Source organism: Dipodomys spectabilis, unplaced genomic scaffold, assembly GCF_019054845.1.
Source record: "Dipodomys spectabilis isolate Male_0828 unplaced genomic scaffold, ASM1905484v1 ptg000141l, whole genome shotgun sequence".
In the NCBI taxonomy this organism is placed as follows: Eukaryota; Metazoa; Chordata; class Mammalia; order Rodentia; family Heteromyidae; genus Dipodomys; species Dipodomys spectabilis.
In genome coordinates, this window is record NW_024870818.1 from 3,356,691 (window position 1) to 3,382,179 (window position 25,489).

The 25,489-nt window shown below is 35.8% G+C and overlaps 1 protein-coding gene across 3 annotated transcripts in view; it reads left to right on the top strand.

Moving 5' to 3' along the window:
* Vps54 (VPS54 subunit of GARP complex) overlaps nt 1-25,489 on the top strand; it is a 111,626-nt gene that overhangs the window by 55,930 nt on the left and 30,207 nt on the right. For all 3 annotated transcript variants that reach the window (XR_006149163.1, XM_042691166.1, XM_042691167.1), the window contains exons 11-17: nt 1,043-1,139; nt 7,227-7,564; nt 14,719-14,848; nt 15,760-15,941; nt 16,672-16,784; nt 21,042-21,105; nt 25,241-25,346. Coding sequence is in view for 2 of the 3 variants with exons in the window: in XM_042691166.1 (XP_042547100.1) it covers nt 1,043-1,139; nt 7,227-7,564; nt 14,719-14,848; nt 15,760-15,941; nt 16,672-16,784; nt 21,042-21,105; nt 25,241-25,346 (1,030 nt within the window). In the remaining variant the exon portion in view is untranslated. The remainder of the gene's footprint in view (nt 1-1,042; nt 1,140-7,226; nt 7,565-14,718; nt 14,849-15,759; nt 15,942-16,671; nt 16,785-21,041; nt 21,106-25,240; nt 25,347-25,489) is intronic.

Sequence of the window (25,489 nt, forward strand, 5' to 3'; positions counted from 1 at the left end):
TACTTTGTAGTTAGCAAAGTAGATTATTAAATTTGTTGAGGGAGATGCTATGTTGTTTTGTTGTTCTTTTTCCTCCTCCTCCTCTTTCCTCTCTCCTCCTCCCTCCTTTTCCCTCCTCCTCCGTCCTTCTCCGTCTTCCTCTGCCCTCCTCCTCCCTTCTCCTCCTCCTTTCCTTTTCCTCCCCCTTGCTCTCCTTCCCCTTTTTTCTTCAGCTAGTTCTGTGACTTGAACTCAGGACCTCGGCACTGTTTCTGAGCTTCTCTGTACTCAAGGCTAGCGCTCTACCACTTGAACCACAGTACCACTTCCAGCCTTTTCTGTTTATGTGGTACTAAGGAATAGAACCCAGTGCTTCATGCATGTAGACCAGCACTCTACCACTAAGCCACATTCCCAGCCTTGTGTTCTTATTTTTTTTTTTTTGTCGGTCATGGGGCTTGAACTCTGGGCCTGGGTGCTGTCCCTCAGCTCTTCAGCTCAAGGCGAGCGCTCTACCACTTGAGCTACAGCGCCACTTCCGGTTTTCTGGTGGTTTATTGGAGATAGGAGTCTCACGGTCTCTCCTGCCCGGGCTGGCTTTGAACCGCGATCCTCAGATCTCAGCCTCCTGAGTAGCTAGGATTACAGGCGTGAGCCACCAGCGCCCGGCTCTGTGTTCTTATTTTTAATTACAGATGATGTCATTACTCTTAACCAAAACTGATTGATGTTTTTCTGTGAACACAGCACATTCACATGGGATCAAATGTATGTTTGTATATGATTGGACTTAAAGGTATTTAAATAAGTAGTTGATTAGTAATTGACCAGCTCAAGGATTCTATTATTTTTGAGAGTTGGATAAATTTTTATTATAAAATTTTTATATTTAAAAAATTTATAATAAAATATTTCTAATTTTATGAACATTTCTATTTTATTTATATTATATGTTTTTTATCATATACATTTAATCATATTTGATAGTGTTTTCTCCAGCCTAAAGATATTTTATATTGGTTTAGAGTGATCAGTTATTTTTGTTTAAACTATTTTTTTTTAGGCTTGCAGATCAGATGAGAATGTTGAATTTCCCCCAGTGGTTTGACTTATTAAAGGATATTTTCTCTAAGTTTACAATTTTCCTACAGAGAGTTAAGGTAAGCTTATCTATCAGTTTGTCTAGAATATAAGGTTAAGTCAACTTTCCACATATATATTTATATTTATGTATATATATGTATATATATCATGTATACAGCTATATGTACAAACTGTATAAAAGTTTTTCTATATCTTTTTTTCTTCTTTTTTTTTTTTTTGCCAGGCTGGAGGCTTTGAACTCAGGGCCTGTGCATTGTCCCTAAGCTTCTTTTGCTCAAAGCTAGCACTCTACCATTTGAGCCACAGAGTCACCTCTGGCTTCTTCTGTTTATGTGGTATTGGGAATCAAACCCAGGGCTTCATGCATGCTAGGCAAGCACTCTACCACTGAACCACATTCCCAGCCCCTATATCTTTATTTCTTATCGTAATTCTGAAGAAGTTATTTTTTAGTGCTAAAGAGTATTTTTAGTACTAAATTGGACAGATACATGTTTAATTGATTTCATTTTTTAAAAGATTAAAATATTAAAATGTAGAATTAATAAACAATCCATATCCATTCATATGAGTTATTTTACTCATTCCTTATTATAAATTAAATATTCAAAACACTTTTAAAGTATAGTTTGCTGAGTAGCTATAGCAATGTGCCTATAAAGTAAAATGAATTAAGAAATTAAATACCAGGCATGGAAATTATTTTCCTGGACTTAGATTTGCCTCTGTGCTGCTTCTGTTAGAGTATGAGGTAATCCTAGGTGCTGTTTTATAAAATATAAATGGTCATATTTTTGTCAAAACTACCTTCTCTGTCACTGCTCTTATATAGGAGTCAAGTAATTTTCCAGTTGTAGCTATAAATTTTCATAATTAAGGACTCGAGTGCTGATCAGTATTATCCAAAGGTTTTTTTCTGTCTGTGATAATTACTGTCCAAGAATTTATCCTGACTTTCTAGCTCATGAATTGCAAAATGCATGAGGTGTGTACATACATCTCTATTATATATTTTGATGCTAGTTTATATTGTATGATAAGGAGTTACCTGAACTCACACATATAGTATTTGTTTCATAGTTAGAATTGAGTTTACCTATTAAAATTGTATACAAGGAAATTAGAGGTGTTATAGTACTTGCCATCTGTTATAGAGTCAGAAAATGCTGAGAAAACAGCCAAACACGAAACATTTATCACTATTTACTAGTAGTATTACAATGTACTTTTTTCTTTCTGGTTTGAACACCCCAGTTCTACTTACCTTGCAGATTGCAGTTTGGAGCACATCTGAACACTGCCAAGATCTAGGACATTCTTTAGGGCTTGAGGACTCTGGGCCAGTTGGTTGAGGGAGGATGTAGAAGGACTGTTTGAAGGTCTCTGTAGTTAAACACCTAGCTGTTCCCTATTTGTCAGATATAAAGAGAGAAGTTTTTATTTTGTTTGGACATTTGAAAATAAATTGCTGATCAACAATTCATGATCAACACGTTTTAGACATTTTCTACCTTTCTGAGAACATAACTTGGGTCATGGGACAGTATTAGCTGAGACCCAAACTGCAACTACTCATTCTTTTTCCCAAGTCCAAGTATTTGATTCCCTCCAGAAATCTATGGTGGTGCTGGACATGCTACACTATATCTTTAGAGGGTGGACCATGCCTCAAGACTTACATAGATTAGTCCCAAAATGTTTTTGATCTGTGTAATGATGAGATGATCTTTTGTTTCTTTATGTTTCTCTAGTATTTTTCGCCCCAAATACCGGTATATTTCAAGTAAGTTAGTAGTGTAATGGATACCAGAGAAGACTGTTCTTCAGCTAAAGATCTTTTTGTATTGGTTGAAAATAGTCCCAACTATTAGGTGGCCTAGACAATGGACTCAGGAGGAATTATCCTATTATCAACAAAATTTTCTGAAGGATATTGGTTATATTTTTAATATACTACTGCAACTGATGGAGTCTTTATTAATTTCTCTTTCATCTTCTTGTACTGAATAGCTCAGAATTCAATATCCAAGTAACAAGTATTTTGTCACATGATCTTCCACAAAAGATTTTATGTTTTTCACATTCATCCTCTGCATCCAAATCATCTGTGTCTTCTGATTTACTTTTCTCTGTGATTCCCAGAGTTAGTTTTTTAAGAGACATTTTTTGTTTTCCACTAACAAAAGTAACTGTCCTACCTGGAGCATAACTTGTGGGTTTTATTTCTTGGTTGAGAAACCAGTGAGTATTTGGATTATTTTTGTGATAGATAACAGTTACTCTCTTTCTCTGCATTTGGCTTATTTACCATTTGGTTTTGCTTGTAATTTTTAAAATTCCTTGATATAAGCTTGATGTGCTTATTGCTTGATATATACCAGTTATAGTCTTATGTGTTGTATGTGTGTGTTGTTGTTGTTATTGTTGTTCTTGTTCCTCTTGATGCAGACTAATTTTTCCCTGCATTTATTTCTACCATACTGGGGAAAATATCTTTATTATTAGTCTTTAGACAAATGGATCAGCTCTCTCTTATCAGTATTCTGTCCCATGGATTGAGGTATAATTTTTGTTTTTTGTAAATAGATACAGCAGATTTAATTGTAAGCTGTGATTTGCATGTGGCAATCTGGTATTTGTAGTTATTTTGAGTGGACTTGATAGGGCTTTGTTGAAAGCGATATACCTTTTTTATCACTATTTTGAGCAGTATGCTTTATATTAGATGATGAATATAGGTTTTCATTAAAGTTCAAACTTAATTTCTCGCTGGATGCTGGTGGCTCACACCTGTCATCCTAGCTACTCAGGAGGCTGAGATCTGAGGATCACGGTTAGAGCCTGCCCAAGCAGGAAAGTCTGTAAGACTGAGACTCTTATTTCCAATTAACTACCAGAAAACCAGAAGTGATGCTGTGGCTCAAATGGTAGAGTGCTCGTGTTGAGCTGAATTGCTCAAGGACAGCACCCATGCCCAGAGTTCAAGCCCCATGACCGACAAAAAACCCAAAACAAACCAAAACAAAAACATAATTTCTCTGATGGAATGTCTGAATGTCACAGTTTCAAAATTCTGCTCTGTATTTCTTTGAGTAAAGCTGCCATCTTGTGAACTGATTTTTTTTGTGCCCTAAACTTCTTAGTTCTTTCTTGGTTTGGGGTGTTTTGTTTTTTTGAGGCTTGGTTTTTAATAAGAATTGAAGTCCCTCAGGATATTTTGCAAATTTTTATAATATTTAGAGATTTGTTTCACATTAACATTGATATGATAAACTTAGCATTATATATTTCATATATGCTTTTTTCTTGTAATTTTTTATGATGCTTGAATATTTCTAGACTTTTAAGTTAAATATATTCAAATACCTATCCAAAGCCACCAATATTTCTAGAAATATGATGTCAATATAATATTTTTTGACATGTTGTTCAGTATTAGCCCAGTAATGTCCTTTACTGCAGGTTTTATTTCATAGTTTTGGTCTGTGTTCCAATCATGATGATGCATTTCATTTAATTATTTTTGCCTCTTTAGCCAAGTCTTTTTTTTTTTTTTTTTTTTTTTTTGGTCGGCTGTGGGGCTTGATCTCTGGGCCTGGGCACTGTCCCTCAGCTCTTCAGCTCAAGGCGAGCACTCTACCACTTGAACTACAGCGCCACTTCTGGTTTTTCTGGTGGTTATTGGAGATATGAGTCTCATGGTCTCTCCTGCCCGGCCTGGCTTTGAACCGCGATCCTCAGATCTCAGCCTCCTGAGTAGCTAGGATTACAGGCGTGAGCCACCAGTGCCCGGCTTAGCCAAGTCTTTTAATATTAAGTTATTTATAAGAACAGAAAGTGCTCAACCTTTCAGAAGAAAAGATGTCACAGACTACTATATTGGTTAGAATCCCTAACGTGATTTTGTTGTTGTTTGAGGTTTTGAGGATTAAACCCAGAGCCATGCACATGTCTAGGCAAGTCCGCTATCACTGAGCTACATCCTCAGCTCCCTAACTGTATTTGTTTTCTCTTCTGTATGATTTGTAGAGGAATGGTAAAGTAAATTATCCCTGATACATTAGTAAGCAGCCAAGGACTTTTAATGGTATAAGAAAGTGCATATATTATAATGTTAAGAGACAAGGTAAGATATGAAACCTACTAACATAGTATGATCTCAGCTATGTTAATTTTTTTAATGGTTTTACATTGTCATAGAACAGAGTCAGCTTGTATTTTTGGTAGTTATGTTCACGTGGTTTGATTCAGTGTAATTTTTTTGCTAGGCATTAGTAGCTCATGTAATCCTAGCTGGTTAGGTGGTAGAGATGGATTATTGCAGTTTGAGTACAGTCCATGCAGTAGCTGAGCATGGTGGTGTGTACCTGTCAACCCATCTGTGTGGGAAGCTGAGATTGGGAAGCTTGCGTTTCCAGGCTATTTCATTCCCAATCTTGGAGTGTTACTTTCTTTTCTCTAGCCCCTGGTAACCACCATTCTACTTTCTGTCTATATGATTTGACTGTTCTAAGTACCTTTTATAAGTGGAACCATGCAGTAGTAGTAGTTATCCTTTGTGACTGGCTTAATTTAGCATCATGTTCTCAAGATGTTGAATATGATGTAGCATGTATTAGAATTCCCTTCCTTTTCAAAATGGAATAATACACACACACACACACACACACACACACACACTACTTTTTGCTTATCCATTCATTTGCCAGTGGCACTTTGAGTTATGTCTACCTTTCTTTGGCTACTATAAATTGTGCTATAATAAATGTAGGTCTCTAAATATCTCTTAGAATGTCTGCTTTCAGTTTTTTTGAGTCTATATGTAGAAATGGAACTGTTAAATGGTGATTCCAATTTTTTTTTTTTTTAGTTGGTTGTGGGGCTTGGGCGCTGTCCCTCAGCTCTTCAGCTCAAGGAGAGCTGACTTTTCCTGCCCAGTCTGGCTTTGAACCACGATCCTCAGATCTCAGCCTCTTGAGTAGCTAGGATTACAGGCATGAGCCACCAGCACCCAGCTGTAATTCCAGTTTTTTGAGGAACTTCTACATTCTCTTATATAACAGTTGTAAAATTTCACATTCCTACCAATAGTGCACAAAGTTTCTACTTTCTCCACATCTTTGCTAACACAAGTATAAATCAATACCTATTTGCTGGTTTGCTTGAGAGTCATCTTAATGGGTGTGAGATGGCATTTCACTGTGATTTAAATCTCTTTGGAGATTGTCTTCTTTTCTTATTATTTAATCAGATTAGTTTCTCATGGTTAAATTGCAAATCTGCTTTATATATATATATATATATATATATATATATATATATATATTCTGGATTTTAACCAGGCATATGACTTAAGGATATCTTCTTGTATTCCGTATGTTGTCTTTTTACTCTGTTAATTGTATCTTTTGATGTGTCGATTTTTATTTTGATGAATTTATATTTTTTTTTATTGCCTATGCTTTTGATCCTAACCAGGATACCAGTTTCTAGTCAAGGGTCTTGGCATTTCTCCCCTACTTTTTCTATAATTTTAGGTGTTATGTTTAGGTCTTTATCTACTTTGAAATAAGTTTTCCATTTGGTTACCAGGTTGATAATAAAATACCTGAAAATAATATTTTGTGAGTGGGAAGAGGTTTAGTTTGGAAGTTCAAGAGGAAGGTGCTGAAGAAGATAAGAACCATCTTGGAGTGTTAGGGAAAGAGCCAGAATGTCTAGAATAGTGATTAAATAGCTGGGAGACAGTATGAAATAAGAGCGGGGGGAAAGCCTCAGCATGTGAATTATTATTATGTGAGGCAGCCATATCAACTAATATGATTCTTCAGGCAAATTATGAAAGTATAGAATAGCTGATTTAAGAGGTGAGAGAAATTAATGTAATATAGTTTTGGGAGATTTTCACTTTAAAAAAATCAGTAAAAATATAAATACCCTAAGCTTTAGAGTTTTTTTTAAATCACTCTTGTGATATAATGAAATATTAGTAGAAATTCTGATATATATGCATATATATATACCTGGACTCACTTATTATCATTAATGTTTAGAATTATATACACAGAATTCACTTTAAGGAACTTCAAGTACAAGCTGTTATAAATCCTTTAAAAATATCTTTTTTTTTTTTTTTTTGGTAGGCCACATTGAATATAATTCACAGTGTTGTTCTCTCAGTTCTTGACAAAAACCAAAGGGCTAGAGAACTGGAGGAGATTTCACAGCAGAAGAATGCTGCAAAAGACAATTCATTGGACACAGAGGTGGCTTATTTAACCCATGAAGGCATGTTTATAAGTGATGCATTCAGTGAGGGTGAATTAGCACCTTCAGTAGTTGATACTACCTCTCAAAGAAACGTGTCTCCAAATAGTGAGCCCTGCAGCAGCGATTCAGTATCTGAACCTGAATGTACTACTGATTCTTCATCCAGCAAAGAGCAGACATCATCATCTACTCCAGGAGGTGTGGATATTATGTGAGTATGGCAGCTATTACCAGAAAGAGAAGATATTGAATCATCTTATTAATGATTTCAGTAAGATTGAGAATTCAGTATATTCAGTACCCATCTACATTTTTGTCTTGGAACTGTAACAAAAGTGTATTAATTTTATGAAATATGTATCTCCTTTTGAAAATTCATAAGAAATATACAGGCAAGCGCTGAAGCTTGTGGAGAAATTACAGAATTTTATGGATGGAAAAAATATTAATTTACCAAATTATCTAATTAAATACCTCACTTTAGTAATAGAGTAACTGGTGTGCAGAGAGCTTAGATGATTTAAAGGGCAGAACTAATTTTGCTTTGGTCATTTTTGTTTGGTTTTCCTTTTTTGGTATTGAAGCGTAAGCAAAGGCTCTGTTCTTGCCAGGAAGCCCACCCTACCTTCATGACCCCAGCCCTGGTTGCTATACATACTATTATTATTATTTTTGTGAGGGTGATGTACAGAGGGTATAGTATTTTTTGAGTAGGGTCTCACAGTTATGCTCAGGCTGATCTGAATCTTTATCTTTGTATTTGTGCTTCTCTCATACATGAGATGACAGCTCCTTTCCTTTCCTTTCCTTTCCTTTCCTTTCCTTTCCTTCCTTTCTCTTTTTTTTTCTTTTTTGCAATGAAATAAAAGAACTTGTTTCCATTTTCTGCAGTTCATTTTGCTAAATGTTATTTTATATGATCAGGCATTCTGCCTTTGTGCTTCTCTCTGAAGAATATCCTCTTTTGGTCTCATTGTGTGTGAATGCCTACAATCCTGTATAATTTATCATGTCCCAGTGTATTTTAGATCTAGCTTCTACGTATTAGAGAAAACATGTGTTGTTTGTCTCTCAGACTTGGCTTACCTTACTTAACATGATTTGTTCTAGGGCCATCCATTTCCCTGCACATGACATAATACTATACTTTCTAATGCCTGTGTAAATGTGTATATGTACCACATTTTTTGGATCCAGTCATCTATTGTAGGGCATTTGGGCTGTTTCCATAGCTTGGCTATTGTGAATAGTGCAGCAATGAACCTGGATATGCATGTGCAAGGGTCTTTATAGTATCCTGGCTCATGATGTTCTGGGTAGATGCCTAGGAGTGGTATGGGTGAGTCTTAGGAAAGATCTATGTTTAGTTTTTTTTTTGAAGAACCTCCAGACTACTGTTTAGAGTGATTGTACTCATTTATATTCCCACCAACAGTGCAATAAGGCTTCTTTTTTCCCCACATCCCTGCCAACATTTGTCGTTGTTCAAATTCACAATGTTGGCCAATCTAACTGGGGTGAAATGATCTGAGAATTGTTTTGATTTGCATTTCCTATATGGGTGGGGATGATAAGCATTCATCATGTGTTTCTTTGCCATTCTTACCTCTTCTCTCCTTAGTTCCTTTGCCCATTTAGTGGTTGATCATTAGGTTTGGGTGCGGTTACTTTCTTGAGCAGAAAGTCCTTGTATATTTTGAATATTAGGCCTTTGGATGACAGGTTTTTTTAATTGGTTGAGATGGGAACTTGTGAACTTTATGCTGGGCTGGACTTGATTCATCATTCTCCTGATCTCTGCCTAAGTAGCTGAAATTATATGTTTGAATCATTGTGTTCAGCTGTTTTGTATTTTTTATATTAGTGAAACTTGGTTTTTAAAAGATGTGGATTTCCTAATGGATCACACTGTCTTTTAAAATATTATTGTCTTAAAAAACACTTCGTTTTAAATTTTTTTCACATTTTCAGAAATGTGAAAAACATTTTCATGAATCTAGAATCCTTCAGATAAATTCTCCAGTTGTTACCAGTTTACCACATTACTCTGTATCTCCCTCCTTTTTTTCTCTCCCTCTTTCTTTCTTTGTGTCTTACATTAATATATTTCTGAATCATTTGGGAATAGTTTAGAGACCTGATACCGAATGATCCAAAGTTATATCATGTATATTTTCTAAGCAAATATACCTTCATATATTCATAGTATACCACCAAAATACAAGAGAATTATCAGTAAATTATCAAATCTGTTTACCTCAGAGTTCACAGGTATCCTGTATTTACTAGTGTCTAACAAGACAAAGCAAGTCTAGGAGTGTGGGTCAAGTGGTAGCTAGAGTACCTGCCTGGTAAGCATGAGGCCATGAGTTCAAGCCCCAAAATCACCAAAAAATAAAAACAAAAAGAGAAAGCAAGACCAATAATTTCTCCTCCAAGAACATGGTTTGTGTTCTGTTATTATTAAGGATAACTAAGACTCAGTACTTTCATCCATTTTTACTTAAATCAGTTTATGGAGTTTATAGAGGTCACAGAGTATTAAGCCAGCTGTAATACTCTGCCTCCCCCCCCCCCCCATCAAAACTAAACTCATTAATATTAAGACTTTTTTCTGTATTTAGGCTAATTTTTTTAAGCTAATTTTATTTTATTTCATTTTATTATTTTTATTTTTGTTGGTCATGGGGCCTGAACTCTGGGCCTGGGTGCTGACCCTCAGCTCTTCAGCTCAAGGCTAGCGCTCTCCTACTTGAGCCACAGCACCACTTCCGGTTTTTTCTGCTTATGTGGTGCTGAGGAATCAAACCCAGGGCCTCATGCATGCAAGGCAAGCACTCTACCACTGAGCCACCTTCCCACCCTAGGCTTATATTTTTATGTTTACTAAATTTATGTTTACTAGAATTTCAAACTGCTATTGAGAGATTAAAAAGTCTGTAGCTAAATAATCCAGAATTTTATTTTTCCTTTGTAACATTTCCAAGGTAGGAGGTCTTACCCTGAGAAGACAGCTCAGTCTCTCTCACTATGGAGCTTCTGTTTGTGTCTAGGATGGTGTTCAAGCTTTTATCATCTCATCTTCAGCCCTAGCAAAGGGAGAGGAGAAAGGGCTGGTACCCTGTTACTTCCTTTTTGTTTTAACTTTTTATTTTTTTTTGGTGCCTGTACTGGCGTTTAGATTCAGGGCCTTACACTTTCACTAGCTTTTTTGCTCAGTTGGTACTTTGGGTAAATTGGAGATAAAAGTCTTGAAGATTTGTCTGCCTTGGCTGGCTTCAAAGCTCAATTTTAAGATCTCAGCCTCTTGAATAGCTAGGATTATAGATATGAGCCACTGGAGTCTGGCTTGCTTAACTTTTTAATTGGAGTAAAATGTGTATGTGGGAAAATGTACCAGTTATATTTGTTCAGCTCAAATATCGCAAAGCTGAAAATGTTGGTATACTCACCACCAAGATTAAGAAATAGAACACTATACACTCTCCAGAAAACCTCCTCATCACTGCATTACTGCATCAATCTTTCCAAAGGAAACCATTAAAACTATTGGATTTTCCACTTTCAAAAAACTTTAGAGGGCTGGGAATGTGGCTTAGTGGTAAAGTGCTTGCCTAGCATGCATGAAGCCCTGAGTTCAATTCCTCAGTACCACATAAACAGAAAAAGCTGAAAGTGGTGCTATGGCTAAAGTGGTAGAGCAAGCTTTGAGGAAAAAAAAAAAGCAGCTCAAGGCCCTGAGTTCAAGCCCCAGGACTGGCAAAAAACCAAAACAAACAAAAAACCTTTAGATACATGGAACCACATGGCTTTTTTTTTTTTTGGTCTATAATTTCTTTCATTCAACATTTTGTTTGTGATCTCCCAATTTTTTATCCTAGTAGTGGCCTTATATGTAATTTATATATAATTACTTCATCTCATGGTAACATCACAGTTCATTCTGTTTATAAGATTTGGGTTATTGTTATGAATGTTGTAGATATCTCTGGTACATATGTTGCAAACATTTCTATTGCATACAGACCTAGGAATGAACTACATATGTTCACTTTTGATTTTTTTTTATTTCTTGCTGATTTATTGGAGTTATTTATGCAAAGGTCTTAATACCTGGAATAATAATTTCTCCTACCTATTCTTTTTTAACTTTGCCTTTTTTCAGCATGGAAGATATTTTGTAATCTTAGCAATTTCAGAGGTTTAGGCAGGAGGATCTCAAGTGAGACCAGACTTCCCAAGTATACAAGATTCTATTTCAAAGTAAAAAGGGATGAGGATGTAGCCCAGTAGTAGAGTGCTTGAGGTTCTAGCCACATTATCTCAAAAACAAAAACCCATGATTGCCTTGAATATATTTAATCTTTTGTAAATCCATATGCATCTTAGATTGTTAGTTCTGTTACCATCGCAATTTAGAATTTCTGTTTTTTCCACTAACATCCTAGACACTAGAACAATATCACTTAACTGTATCTAGCACAAGCTGGGAACAGGTAGACTCATGTCTATAAACCTAGCTACTCAGAAGGTTGAGACTGAAGGATCTCAATTTATTCATGGTTATGTGTGTGTGTGTGTGTGAGAGAGAGAGAGAGAGAGAGAGAGATTATCTGTTTTATTCCATATAACATGTTTTTTGGTTTTGCAGCTATGTTGATTGATTTTTTTTTTTTTTTTTTTTTTTTGGCCGGCCTTGGAGCTTGATTTCTGGGCCTGGGCACTGTCTCTGAGCTTCTTTTGCTCAAGGTTAACACTCTACCACTTGAAACACAGCACCGCTTCCTGATTTTTTGAGTAGTTTATTGGGGATAGGAGAGTCTCATGGACTTTCTTGACTGGGCTGGCTTTGAACTGCCATACTCAGATTTCATCCTCCTGAGTAGCTAGGATTACAGATGAGTCACCTGTGCCCAGCTAGTTGATTCTTTTTAAGGCTGCATTTTGTTTTATCCATCATCTGTCAGTGGAACACTTAGCCATTTTGAATAGCTAATTTTTTGAGATTTCAAAGATTTTAAAAGTTATATACTCAATTTGAATTGCTTTATTATATTTGGGTTCATTTATTTTGTTTTTCCTCCCAATAAAATGAAAGTTTGAGGCCAATAAATTTAAAAATCTTTCTAAAAACAAACTTACAATGAGTTAAATTTATAAAGAATCCTTTCCAGCTTTTTGGATAGTCATCTTTTTAAAAAGCTTCACTTGTGGCTGGGAAGGTGGCTCAGTGGTAGAGCGCTTGCCTTGCATGCCTGAGGCCCTGGGTTCAATTCCTCAGCACCACATAAGCAGAAAAAGCTGGAAGTGGGGCTGAAGCTCAGGAGGTAGAGCGCTGGTCTACAGCTGAAGAGCTGGGGGACAGCGGCCAGGCCCAGAGTTCAGGCCCCACAACCGACAAAAAAATAAATAAATAAATAAATAAAAAGAAAAGGGCCTTGCCCATGTAATTGTAACCCCTCTGTATGGAATTTTCACAATAAAAAAGAAAAAAAAAGAAAAGAAAAGGGGCTGGGAATGTGGCTCAGTGGTAGAATGCTTGCCTTGTATGCCTGAGGCCCTCGGTTCGACTCCTCAGTACCACATAGGCAGAAAAAAGCCAGAAGTGGCACTGTGGCTCAAGTGATAGAGGGCTAGCTTTGAGCTGAAAAGCTGAGGGACAGCACCCAGGCCCAGAGTTCAGGCCCCATGACCGCCCCCCCCCTCCAAAAAAAAACAATAAAAAGAAAAAAAGAAAAGAAAACTGTATTTCAGTAGAAAGTTTGAACCTTGAAATTTAAGCAGGTATTTTTATGGGAGCTAATATTGAAATACTACCAGACTGTTTATATTGAAGTAAGTGATGACGCACAGTCAATTGTAGATTGATATATTGAAGTAAATGATGAAGCACAATCAATTGTAGATTGACTGATTTTGGATTCTAGTTCTGCCCTCTTAACCTGTGACCTGAGTAGGTTACTTAAACTTTTTAAGATTTAGTGTCCTTGTTTGTAAATAGCTATTTACTTTCCCGGCTGAATACTTTAAGAGTATAAGTTCCTCTATTAGTTTTAAAATACCAGTAAATACGTTTAGTGATATTATAAGGGTTATAGGTAATAACTTTAGAGTGGTGACTTGCTTCAAATTTACATATATATATATATATATATTATATACAGGCTAATAAAACATAGGAATCATCAGTCAAGGGAGTCAAAGATGAAGACCTGGCCAATACTGTTTAATCGCAGGCAGTACCCATCTTCAGGGCCAAGAGTCAAAGTAGCTAACCTAAATAACCCCACCTGCATTCCCAGTTGCTCTGGACCTGAACAGCTGAATTGGCTTTATGTATATATATATGAGAGTCTAACAATTTGAAACATCTTAGTTCAGCTGAAAGGGAGAAAAAAATAACATTAAGGCTCTTAGCTTATAGTAACATTAAGCTGATAGCATAGAATCATGAGTCTCTATATATGCCTCTGGGGCAAATGTTTAAACATAGCCTTCAAAACTGAAAACAATGTACACTGGTTATTTGAAAGAAGGAACTTATTGTGTTTGTGCCCAGTCCCAGCACATAGTATCAGTAAGCTATTAAGTGACTACACATATAATATGAAGTAATTGATAATTATAAGTAAAATAGGACCTCTTTGTCATGAAATCATATTCCTTCTTCCTCCTTCCCTGAAGTCATTCAGGTGTCTGTGTACACTTTGCTTTCCAAAGCTACCAAAAAGTACTCAACCTCTCCAAGTTATTTTTTGCTCTAGTATCTGCAGATTTTTCAGTGAATGTTAACATGTATTAAATATTAAAACAGAGTTGGCCACTGGTGGTTTGCATCTGTAATTCAAGCTACTTGGAAGGTGAGATCTCAGAGGATCCCAGTTTTAGGATAGTGAAAGGAGAAGTTCATGAGGCTTTGTCTCAAAGGAAGAAGGTAGACATGTTGCACACAGCTGTCATCGTAGCTGAGATGAAAAGTATAAAATAGATTATAGTTCAGGCATAGGTCTGGGCAGGAAAAGAGACACTATCTCAACCAGTACAAAAAAGGGATGAAGATGCAGCTCTAGCGGTGAACTATCTACCTGGCAAGTACAAGGTAAGACTGAAATGCAGTTGCACTAACACACTCACCTCCCCTTCCCACACACGCTGGAACAGAGAGAGAATAGTATTACATGAAGTTTTGGTAAAATATACCTGTTATTTATTCATTGATGTTTCATCATTAAAAACTATAAAGTATTTGCTACATAACAAATTTTTTTCTCAAATTTGTATTTTTGTCTTTTCATTGATTTATCACCTGTGAAAAGTACTGTTTTGTCAGTTAGCCCTTACTATATCCTATTTTATCATTTTTAGGACCAGTGAAGACATGAAATTAACTGACTTAGAGCTAGGAAAGCTGGCAAATAATATCCAGGAGTTATTGTACAGTGCCTCAGATACATGCCACGATCGAGCTGTCAAATTTCTTATATCAAGAGCGAAGGTATTTTCATAAAGCTTTAGATATTTTACTTTTATATGTAGTATAATTACTTTAGAGGTCTGGAGTCTTTGCATATATCTCTGTGTGCCCAATAATATGTATTATACTTGTAACACAATAAAATTAATGGCATTACTGGTTTGTCTATTAGGGAGCTGCTGAAAAGAAGAGAAATAGGATGCACTGGGCATAGTAGCATGTGCCTTGTAATTCCAAGTACTTGGGAGCCAAGAACAGGAGCATCAGGGTTTTAGGACAGCCTGGGCAGAAAGTTTAGCAAGACCTCTTTCTCAACGAGTAGCTGGGATGGGAGATGTGTGCATCTGTCATCTCAGGTACTCAGGAAGCATGAATAGGAAGAGTGTGGTGCAGGCTAGCCCAGTCAAAAGAGGGAGAGTCTCAAAAGTAAACAGAAAGGGTTAGAGAAATGACTCAAGCAGTAGAGAGCCTGCTTAGCAATCATAAGGCTCTAAATTCAAACCATAGTACCATCAAAAACAAGAAAAGAAATTAGAACAAATCACATTAATTTCAATTAAATGAATAAGGGGATTCTTTTAATATATGTACCTTAATAATTAATTGGAATCTAATATTTTATATATGCATATGTATACATATGTTTGTATATAGAAATAGCCAAATAACTTATTATATAATAATTCATTTGAGTTACTTTGTTAGTTATGAAGGGATCTGAATCAAATTTAAGTACATTCAGCTTTTCATGTCCAGCTTTCAGGGGTTTGAAATACGGGGAAGTTTACTTTAGCATAATAGTTACTCATAATGAATGTTATTAATATGGAGAAAATATAGCTAATGTTAACAATCTGTTCAACTTTTGGCTTATCCATATTAAGTGTTACACTAACTTCATGTCATAATTTTGTGTTATTTTTAAAACTTAGGATGGTTTTCTTGAGAAACTAAATTCCACGGAATTCATAACACTCTCTAGATTAATGGAAACATTCATTGCAGACACTGAACAGGTCTGTGGAAGAAAAAGCACATCCTTACTTGGAGCACTTCAGAGCCAAGCTAATAAATTTGTAAATAGGTTTCATGAAGAAAGAAAAACCAAACTCAGGTATCACTATGTCCATTCTTCAGGTTTTGCTTCCTTTATATAGCATAGCTTTATTTTTAAAAGAAAAGTTAGGGGCTGGGAAGGTGGCTCAGTGGTAGAACGCTTGCCTTGCATGCATGAGGCCCTAGGTTTGATTCCTCAGCACCACATAAGCAAAAAAGAAAAAAGCCGGAAGTGGCGCTGTGGCTCAAGTGGTAGAGCGCTAGCCTTGAGCTGAAGAGCTGAGGGACAGCGCCCAGGCCCAGAGTTCAGGCCCCATGATCAGACCCCCCCACCCCCCCCCCCCCCCAAAAAAAAAAAAGAAAGAAAAGTTAACTGGCTGGTCGAATTCCTGATTTAAAAAAAAAATTAAGGCAGAATGTGAAACTAAAATTTCTTAGCCTTCAAATATTTCCATACTTATCAGGAAAAACTTTAGTGTTTTTATCACTCAAGTAAATTTTTTCTCACTCTTCTTGGTTAGGCCAGGAAATATTAAAAGTATTGTTACTGGCCACAAATGGTTCCAATTTTTTAAAGTGTGAGCATTTAAAAAATACTATTATTCACCAAAGAAAATGTAGTTAAGCAGGGTTAATGCCTGTAACGCTAGCCTAAGCTGGCATGACGATCCTAAGGTCGAGGTCAGTCAAGGACACTGTGCCTCAAAACACCAAGACAATCCAAAACCAGAAGAGAAGAAAGTGTTTTGAAATATAATGAAAGTGTACCTTCCTTTCCTCTTAAATAGCCTCCTCTTAGACAATGAGCGCTGGAAACAAGCTGATGTTCCTGCAGAATTTCAAGATCTTGTTGATGCTATATCAGATGGAAAGATTTCTTTACCTGAAAAAAAACCAGGAGGTATGTGTTTCTTTTTACATGGTTTTTTTCAATATTATTTATTGCATATGAATGCTAAATTTTTAAATTACATTTTATCACCCTTAAATAGTTGTACAAAGGAGTTACTATTCAACAAATCAGTTTATAATTTATCTTGATGTTACCCCTTTCATCATTCCCTGTACATCCCTTCCAACCCAGTCCCTCCTCTCAGTTTCCTAGTTTCATTGATATGCACTAAATATTATTATTGTATTCTCCCTCTCTTCATCTATCCTGCTCCTTTTGATACCTCCTCCCCTTTAAGTGCCAGATTCCTGGTCATTTTATTAGACTGTGAATTAGTTTTTCTAAGGAATTGTACTATTTGAATTCTCCACTGCAAATAACATATTGGGTTAACAAATTTGTATACACTTGCATACAACCTTGTATGGCTTACTTGTACATTTATAAATTTGTTCTTACTTCTACATATGAGATAAAATGTGTGTCTTTTGTCTCTCTGGACCTCACTTAACACAATTTTTTTCAAGTCTATCTTTGTCTTTGCAGACAATGTAATATTCTTCCTAAAGAATAAAATTCCATTTTGGATATATACCACATTTTCCTGATTCAGTCATCCATTTAGGGACATCTGGGCTGTGTCTGTCCTTGGGCTATGGTGAATAGTACAGCAGTGAACATAGTTGTGCAGGTGGCTTCCCAGTATCCTGATTTGTAATCTTTTGAATAAATGCCCAAGAGGAGTATTACAGGGTCTTAGGGTAAATTCTGTATTTAGTTTTTTGAAGAATCTTCAAACTGCTTTCCAGAGTGATTAAATAAGTTTATATTCCTACTATCAGTTTTCCCCCATATCCATCTGTTATTGCTGGTAGTCTTGATGGAAGCCATTCTAACGGGTGAGAGAAATCTCAGTGTTGTTTTATTTGCATTTCCTTTGTGGTCAGAGATGTTGAACATTTGTCTATTTGCATTTTTACTACTACTACTGGGAAGTTTATTTAGCTCATTTGCCCTGTTGTTATTTACTTGTTGATTCTTGGAGAGTTTAGTTCTCTGAGCTTTTTGTATATTCTGGATATTAGGTTTGTTGTATAGATGGAAAATATCTTCTCCCACTCAGTAGGCTGTCTTTTTAGCTTATTAACTATGTTCTTTGCCATGCAGAAACTTAGTTTGATGTAATCCCATTGATCAGTTCTTTGATTTCCTGAACTTAGAAAGATACTGCATGTACTGAGAAGTTCTGAAGTAGTTTCATAGTTCCAGTTCTTACATTGAGGTCTTGATCCATTTTGAGTTGATACAGGTGGTACAGATGACAGGTATTCAGTTTCAGTTTTCTACATATGATACCCAATTTTTCCAACATCATTTATGCTTTTTAGTCATTTTATTTTTGGCTTCTTTACCAAATGTTAGGTGACTATAGGTCTATGGGTTTATTTCTGGGTTTTCAATTCTGTTCCATTGGTCATTGAGTCTGTTTTTGTTGTAAATAACTTGGTAGTTGAGTTTTTGGTCTAGAACTGGTATACCTTCAGCTTTTTGTTTTTTTTTTTGCCCAGGATTGCTTTTGTGATTTAAGGACTTCATAATTTCATAAGAACTTTTGAATTATTTTCTCTATTTGTATTGGTATCTTGGTGGGTATGAATTTGTAGATTGCCTTAGCAGTATTGTCATTTTCACCATATTTTGGCAATCCAGGTCTTGGAATATCTTTCTACTTCCCACTTCTTGACTTGCTGTCTTCAAATTTTAGTTTTTATTGTAGAGGTCTTTCACTTCCTTGGTTAAGTTGATTCCTAGGCTTTTTTGTTTTCTCTTTAGACTATTGCAAATGGATTTGCTTTCCTGATTTCACTCTAGATCTTCCCATTGTTGGAGTACAGAAAAGCTATTGATTTTTGTGGATTGATTTTATACCCTGCTACTTTGCCAAAGTTGTTTATCTGCTCTAGGAACTTGGGAGTGGAGTCTCTAGAGTCCTTTAGAGTTAGGATCATGTCATCTGCAAATAGGGATAGTTTGACTTCTTTTTATTCCTTACTTGGATCCCCTTTACATCTTTCTTTTGCCTTGTTGTTTGGCTAGGAATATTGAAAAGGAGTGGAGAAAGTAGATATCCTTGTCTTATTCCCTATTTAAGAGGAAATGGTTTTACTTTTTCATCCTTTAGTTGTTGGCTGTAGGTTTGTCATAACCTTTATAATTTTGAGGACTCTTCCAAGTATTCCTGGCTTTTCCAGAGCTTTTATCAGAAAAAGATGCTGGATTTCATCAAAAGCATTTTCTACATATATTGAGATGATCATGGGATTCTCTTTGGTTCTGTTAATGTGTTGTATTATATTTATTGATTTATGTGTATTGAACAAGCCTTGTATCTCTGGGATGAATCCCACTGATTGCTGTGCATGATTTAAAAAACAATTAGTTGTTGGGGCTGAGAAGGTGGCTCAGTGGTAGAAGTGCTTGCCTGGCATGCCATGAGGCCCTTGGCTCAATTCCTCAACACTACATAAGCAGAAAAAGCCAGAAGTGGCACTGTGGTTCAAGTGGTAGAGTGCTAGCCTTGAGCTGAAGAACTGAGGGCAGTGCCCAGGCCCAGAGTTCAGGCCCCACGACCACCACAAAAAAAAAAAGATTAAAAAATTAGTTGTTGAATTAAGGAGTTTTACATCTGTGTTCAAAGATTGGTCTAAAATTCTCTTATCCTCTGGTTTGAGGATAAGTATAATTGATTTGCAGTACATTAAAAATTATGAAGTTCTCAAGTATTTTTAAGAGAGAAGGAAGTTGCATTATTTCAAAGTTTTGTAGCTAATAAAAGTTTAACAATTTGAAATTGTATACATTTGCAAAAAATGCAACTATGCTACAAAAAAATAAAATACAAATACGAGCATTTGTTTAACATGTAGAAAATCATTTGTAATCTTAGTGATTCACTGGGGTGACAGTGAAGTTCAGTGCTAAGGGTATTAAGTACACTGTACTTTTTCTGTAAGATTGGCTGAAGAGGAAGAATGGATGATACAGTGATAGCAAGGGAGAGAAGAGAAATTAGAGATTGTTATCTGGGAGTTGTAGAAGAAGATTTGTTTGTTTGTTGGTCCTGTTTTTGTTTTAGTAGGGGAAGTTGAATTCTATTTTGTTTGCTTAACAGAACTAAGAAACTTGATTTTTGGATAGGAGAGGGGATGATTAATAGGACAAGGTGTCTACAGTTGAATTTAGAGAGACAGAATTGAAGAGAAAAACTATCTCTTCTGGGCTTAAGGGTAGATATAAGGTAAATTAGTTCAAGTAGGTGACAGAGAAATTGAAGTAAGCCAACTTCTCTTATTGGTGACTTTTTTTATTATGTAGTAGTGTTAGGTGGTGTTTATTATTTTAAGCTGGTTGTGTGATAGCAAAACAACCATTTAAGTAGCAAAAGCTCTAAGTATTGTAAATCACTAGTTTAAAAAATGATAAAGCTTATCACTCATGTATTAAGGTGTGCTGGATAACTGTCCCTGAGCAGTTGTCAGTTATAGTCTTTCAATTCTAATATTACGCAATCAATTTTAAATTAAAGTAATGTGTATAAACTGATTAAAACCATGTATTTTTCCTACAAAATGAGTAGTTTTCATTTTCTCCTAGGAGGTCTCTCTTTTTACTTATATTTGTCTCAGTCTCTTTTTCTTTGAATAGCAAAAGTGTATGATATTAGAAGTCTAGTAACATTTTCCTGGTTCTAAAGAATCCTGGATTATTATTCTTTCATATGCCATACATTTATTTATTGAGTTACTAGTTACTGAGGTAGGCATTGAGGGAAATGCAGGTTAATGCCTATCAATGCTAGACAGTGTTCTAAGTAACTTACATGTGTTACATTTTTTAGGTCCATGAACTAGACACTGTTAAACTGTTTAATATATCTAGCGATGATAGACCTAGGATTTGAATTCAAGCAGACTAATTTTTTTTTCTTATGCCCTATGCTATACTGGTGTTTGGTAATGTAGAGAACATTTAAATATTTGACCTAAGATCATGCATCTAGTGATTGGCAATACTGAGACTCAAATATAAACTTAATTCCAAACCCAATATGCCTTACTATGTTACATTTCTTTTCACGAAGTAGATATTTAATTTCAAAAACGAAATTATTCCAGACTCTAAGTTAGAACTGTTGTTTTCAAGTTTTTTCTCCATTATTTTGTTTGAGCACATATCCATTTCTTTTTTATTTGCTTTATTCTCTAGCTACAGAAGAAAGGAAACCAGCTGAAGTTCTCATTGTAGAGGGACAACAGTATGCTGTTGTTGGGTGAGTCACTTTTTTTTTTTATATTAGTTGAGTCAATTTTAAAGTCCTCTAGATCCTCCTTGAAATGAATTGGAAATTTGGATCAGTCATTTTAAGTCTTATGAAGTACTTAAAGGAAATTTAATGGATTCCCTTTTATTTCCAATATAGTGGCTTTCTTCCTTAGGAACTATTCTGATTTAACAAAGAGTTTGATTTTTCTTATATAGTAATAGGTGTAGGTAGTCTGAAGTGACATATTGGCTGCATGATGTTGTTACCATCCCAGGCTCTTTTGGGGCAATATTAACAGTTGAATTTAAGGCCTGTGCTTGCTAATAAGCATGTGCTCTACCATTTGGGCTATCATGCCCTAAGTATGTTTGGTTTTTTTACACCTTTCTTAATATGTAGTTTATAACTTAGTAATTTTAAGTTTTGGGCTCCAGAGCCTACAATGTATATAATAGTTGGATATGTAGAATCATTTTAAAAATTATACAAGTATTGCTGTAAGGCATTTAGCATAGTTCTAGCACCTAATGCTGGTGGTTATTCTTATCATCACCTTTTGAGTCAGTGATCTTTTATTCTCTTAACAATAAACATATATTAACCAAATTAATTGCAAACCATAACAATTCTAGCATATGTGTCTGGTACTATATGCCTTTGATAAAATTGGGTAATTAAAATGGTATTTCCGCTGGGCACACTGGTAATCTTAGCTAATCAGGAGGCTGAGATCTGAAGGTTGTGGTTTGAAGCCAGCCCCCTAGGCAGGAAAGTCTATGAGACTTTTCTCTAGCTAACCACCAGAAAACCAGAAGTAGTAGAGCACTAATCTTGAGCCTTGAGCAAAAGAAAAACTTCAGGGACAGTGCTCAGGCTTTGAGTTTAAGCCCCACAACTGACAAAGGAAAAAAGATATCTTCATATTCTTTTTCAAACGATTGTTCTGAAGAAAAAAATTCTTTGTGAGGCAAACTGTCATAGCCCAGGCTGGCCTTGGAATTCATTACATAACCTAGGCATACTTCAGTCTCACCATCTTCCTGCCTCAACATCGCCAGTACTGAGATTACAGATGTACAGTTTAAGTACTTCCATGTGTGTGTTCTCATTTGATCTCTACCACCGGTTTATGAAATAGACATTTAGGGATTATTGTTTCCTTTTGGCAGTTAAGTGAATTGAAGCTTAAAAGGTTAAATGGTTAACATAAAGTGATCCAAATGGAGTCAGGAGTTTTTGGTCTAATTCTTAATGTATGTATCAGCATTCATTTTCATTTTTATTGTTTGCTTCTTGTTATTGAAGTAGCCCTACTCCAGGAAGAAAGTAACTTCAAGTGCCTCTATTCTGGCACTTATCAGCAATATTATAGAATTACTAAATTTTTTTTCTAATTGTTTTTATAAAGGTGATGTATAGAGGGGTTACAATTACATGTCAGGTAAAGAGTACATTTCTTTTTGGACATTTCACACCTTCCCTCACTTCTTTCAGTTTTTCCCTCCCATCCCACCCATAAATTGTGTAGTTCATTTTCAACATAGTGTGCAGTGAGTACCATTGCTACATTAATGCAATCTTTGTCCCTCCATTTCTGTATCTACCCTTACACTCCCAAAGACATGTAAATGAATAAACACAACAGAAAAGAAAGAAAACAAAAATAGAAAAAGCCTCTTATTTCCATTTCCTGGATAAATATTATTTTATATGATCAGATGCACATAGGCCTTATGCCTTTGTGTTTCTTTCTGAAGAATATCCTCTTTTGGACTCATTGTGTGTGAATGCCTAGAGTGCTGTATAGTTTATCATGTCCCAGTGTATTTTAGGTCTGGCTTCCACATATAAGAGAAAACGTGCTATTTGTGTCTGTAATTTGTGTCAACATGATTTGTTCTAGGGCCATCCATTTCTCTACAAATGACATAATATTCTTTCTAATGGCTGTGTAAAATTTCATTGGGTATAGGTAGAGTATTTGGGCTGTTTCCATAACTTGGCAATTGTGAATAGTGTAGCAATGAACATGAATGTGCATGTGTGAATGTCTTTACAGTATCCTGCTCATGAAGTTCTGGGTAGATGCCGAGGAATGGCATGGCTGAGTCTTAGGGAATATCTATGATCTACGTTTAGTTTAGCTTTTTTTTTTTTTAATTGAAAAGGTGATGATCCTAGGGGGTTACAGTTACATAGGTAAAGCAATAAGTACATTTGTTTTTAATCATTGTTACCCTAATCCCTTTTTATCTTCCATTTAACCCTTCCTATCCCCCACATGTTTTGTTTTTTGAGGAACCTCCAGACTGCTGTTCAGAGTGGTTATACCCATTTCCATTACCACCAACAGTCCATATCCCCGCCAACATTTGTTTTTCAAATTCGCAATGTTGGTAACATTTAACTGGGGTGAAATGAGATCTCAGAGTTGTTTTGATTTGCATTTCCTTTATGGGCAAGGATAATAAGCATTTTGTCATGGTTCTCTTTGCCATTCTTACCTCTTCTGAGAGGTCTTTACATAGCTCCTTTGCCCATTTAGTGATTGGTTTATTAGCTCTGGGGGGAAAAGGGGTTAGTTTCCTGAGCTCCTTGTATATTTTGGATATTAGGCCTTTATCTGTTGTATTCCTGGTGAAGATCTCCCAATCTTATAATTACTTCTTTATGTATCTTTTTCCTTGGTTAGATTATGAGTTTTCCATAGGTAGGGAATCATGACTTACCAATTTTATTTTTCTAACCACATAATAAGCACCTAAAAAATGTGTGTAGAATTGAACCTTTTTTCTTCAATCTGTATTCAGCCATTGGAAGTATATACAGAACCACAGCTGTCTTATCTTTTCTCCTCTTATTTCTGTTAGGGCAAAGCTCTTTTCAGCCTCCTTATAATCTCACTCCTGCAATCTACTCATGATTTCCTTCCTTAACATTAACTATCCATAACAACTTGTACTTCATGTACTTACATGGAAGTGGTTTCTCTTTGGCCATCTGTTTTTCTGACTTTAAGCAAAAACCCAGTTGAACAATAATCTGAACTCCTTGAACTAAGGGGAACTATTATATCTTCCAAAGGCACTTATGCCAAGTAGAACAGGCTGTAGAAGTATGCATGGGGGGTAATACATGACCTATACATGGAACATAATATATAGCCTGAGAAGTAAGCTGTTACAAAGGTTAAGTACTATCTGCAGGGTATCTCGGCTTCCTGATATCCTGCAGACATTTGTAAGCATTAATTTACATAGTTTTCTTAGTTGTGACTACTTCAATAAACTTAGATATCCTAAAATAGTTCTTCCCCTTTAATTTCAATTTTACTTTATCTTCTAGTAGCATGTCTTTTCAACTTGTGATGTTATTGAGCTGATAACTTAGCATCTTTGGAGAATCTTTTTTTTTTTTTGGTCATGGGGGCTGAACTCTTGAGCTCAAGGCTAGCATCCTACCAGTTGAGCCACAGCGCCACTTCCGGCTTTTTTTCTGCTTATATGGTGCTGAGAAATCGAACCCAGGGCCTCATTCATGCAAGGCAAGCACTCTACCACTGAGCCACCTTCCCAGCCCACTGGAGAATCTTTTGTGATTTTCCAGGACACTGCTTAGGAGATCTGTGCTTTTTAGGAGCCATTCTAGCTTCTCTTCTGTCTCACTAAGAAAATCTAGACTAGATTTCCTTCATGAATTTTAGAGCTACATTTGAGGACTGACTACATATTTATGCAGAAATCTTGGCTAGTCTTTTTGTCAGTTTTTCTGAATTGGCCGAAGAATTAACGAAGAGACTTCCTTAATGAAGAGACTTCCTTAAGAAGGCCATACAGAGAGTGCCATGCTTACAGCATCAAATTTGATGAGCCTCTCATTAATGTCATGCAAGTGCTGACTCGGCAATTGTACAATGCCAAGGGTAAATACTCCCTTAAATGTCCTAGGCACTGCTCTTGCCTCAATTAAGAGTGAGACGTGTTGGACTTGTAGGTAAATTATGTAGGTACATAATTTAACATTTACCAAGATGAGCTTATCCTCAGATACATTGAAGTGGTAACTATTGATGTTTATGTGCTATATCAGTTTGAGTTTTCTTGCTTTGGTTGCCTTATAGATCATCTTTCCTTTTTTATAGAACTGTATTGCTGTTAATAAGAATTATCCTTGAATATTGCCAATGTGTGGATAACATACCATCTGTTACTACTGACATGCTTACGCGTCTGTCAGATTTACTAAAGGTATGTATGACTTCACCCTTTTATGGAAAAAAGTAGTTGGAGGATTCAACTCTAACACACTTTAAAGTTACCTTTAAGATATCAAGTTTATGATGTTGTTTGTGGTTGCATCACAACATGTTACTGGAAAAAGAGCTGCTTGC